Here is a 1,612-nt window from a genome sequence, read left to right as displayed (position 1 = left end):
GGGGGGGGGGGGGGGGGGAAGAGATGGACAGGTGGCGAGGGGCAGGGTGAGTGATCGGCAAGAAGCAACGAGGAGGGGCGTGCGGGGAAATGACGCGGACGCCACGAACCGATGCACTTGTCGAAGCAGAGCGAGGTGTAGTGGAGAGTGGCCTCCTCAAAGATGGAGAGAGACTGGCGCTCCTGAAGAAGCTACGATCCGCAGGAAGACCGGATTTGAGCGTGTATGTGTGAGTGAGACACGCGAGGAGGGGGCGGCCAGAAAAAAAAAGCCAGCAATTGAGAAGCCTTCACAAGCTGGTGCAGAAGGGGGGAGCAGGGAGGAACATACGCGCTGGAGCTCAAGGGCCTCCTCCTGCTTGATACCGTCCATGATGATAGAGAAAAGGGGCGTGGATAGAAAGAAAACAAACCCAAACTACGCGAATCTGGAGTTCAATCGGAGGATGGCCAAAGAGAGGGGTGTCAGAAGGGAATGACGAGTCAAAAAGAGGGGGAGGGAGGCGAAAGCAGACACGAAAAAGGAGGGGGGGGGGATTGCAAGGAGGGGGAGCATACAGAGAGGGGAAACGGGGGATGCTCGGCGGCGGGGGGGGCCAGACCAGGACGATGCATCTTCTTGAAGCCTCTTCCCGTGCCAGGCGTCAGACGATGGCCGACGCGCATCGACGGCACCACCCGCACCCCCACAGGCACCTCGAGGCACCCATGCGCCCCGCACCCGAGCGTGTGGCGACGGCAATCGCGCGCGGTGGACGCCTTCCAGCTGACTGCCACCCTTCGGGGCGGGTGCGTGGGTGAACATCATTACCCGTGGGCATGTGACCATTGCAATACAATTCCCGGGGCATGTGCCCGTCAGCCGATCTGCGTCTAGGTATAAATCTTTCGAAAAAGGGCTCTTATTTACCTCTCTTGTGGCTTGCTCGGCCGGAAGGGCCCCCGGCCGGCCGCCCCCCTCCCGAGTGGAAACTTGTCAGCCAGTCGGGTCGTGTGGTCAGTGCCTCGGGACCCCTGCCCGCCGTGGCTTAGGCAGGGCCAGGAGGGGCGGCGGCGGCGGCGGCGGCGGCCAACAAGCAAACACGGCCCGCCCCGGGCCCGAGGATAGGGCATCATCCGGGCATCGTGACGAGACACCGAGTCCGGGCTGGAGGGTGGCCGAGGAAGATCAGGAGCGCCCGGTGCCAACGTTGGGCCGGGCTGGTGCCCTGTTATGCCCTCTCGGCGTAGATCCGACTGGTTTTATTCGGCTGGCTGTTGTGTCTGTTGTGCGGGTTGGCCGCGCGCATGCACCCGGGCCACGCCGGCTGTTCGGTCCTTTCGGCCCTGGTAGCCAGGGCGGGAGGAGCGCCCGGTTGAACCTTCCCCAGAGCGCCCTAGTGTGTCACGCTCCAACGAACGCGCGAAGGATGACCACTCTGCCTCGCCCGCCCCCCGCCCCCTCCCAGGGAACTGTGGCCGGCTGGCAGTACGAAGCGCATGTGGTACGGGCCCCAGGGCCGCGAGACAGACGCCGCAGAGGCCCAGCCCGCCGGGCGGGGGATCTTTTTCGGAGTCTTCCCAAGGCCTGGAGCGCCCGGATGCCCCCGGCAGACAGCACCCTCCCCCCCCCC

At 64.8% G+C, this 1,612-nt stretch overlaps 1 protein-coding gene across 1 annotated transcript in view; it reads right to left on the bottom strand.

Annotated features, from left to right (window-relative positions):
• The window catches only part of H696_02392 (hypothetical protein), a 1,087-nt gene extending 492 nt beyond the window's left edge, over window positions 1-595 (bottom strand). The window contains exons 1-3 of the mRNA XM_009496293.1: window positions 558-595; window positions 331-427; window positions 110-191 (exon numbers count right to left, since the gene is read on the bottom strand). Coding sequence (XP_009494568.1) covers window positions 110-191; window positions 331-372 — 124 coding nt within the window. The 5' untranslated portion in view covers window positions 373-427; window positions 558-595. The remainder of the gene's footprint in view (window positions 1-109; window positions 192-330; window positions 428-557) is intronic.
• Between the last annotated feature and the right edge of the window lie 1,017 nt (window positions 596-1,612).

This window comes from Fonticula alba, assembly GCF_000388065.1.
Source record: "Fonticula alba strain ATCC 38817 unplaced genomic scaffold supercont2.3, whole genome shotgun sequence".
In the NCBI taxonomy this organism is placed as follows: Eukaryota; order Rotosphaerida; family Fonticulaceae; genus Fonticula; species Fonticula alba.
Note: the sequence above shows the minus strand (reverse complement) of the source record. Positions and strands in the feature narration are given on the sequence as shown.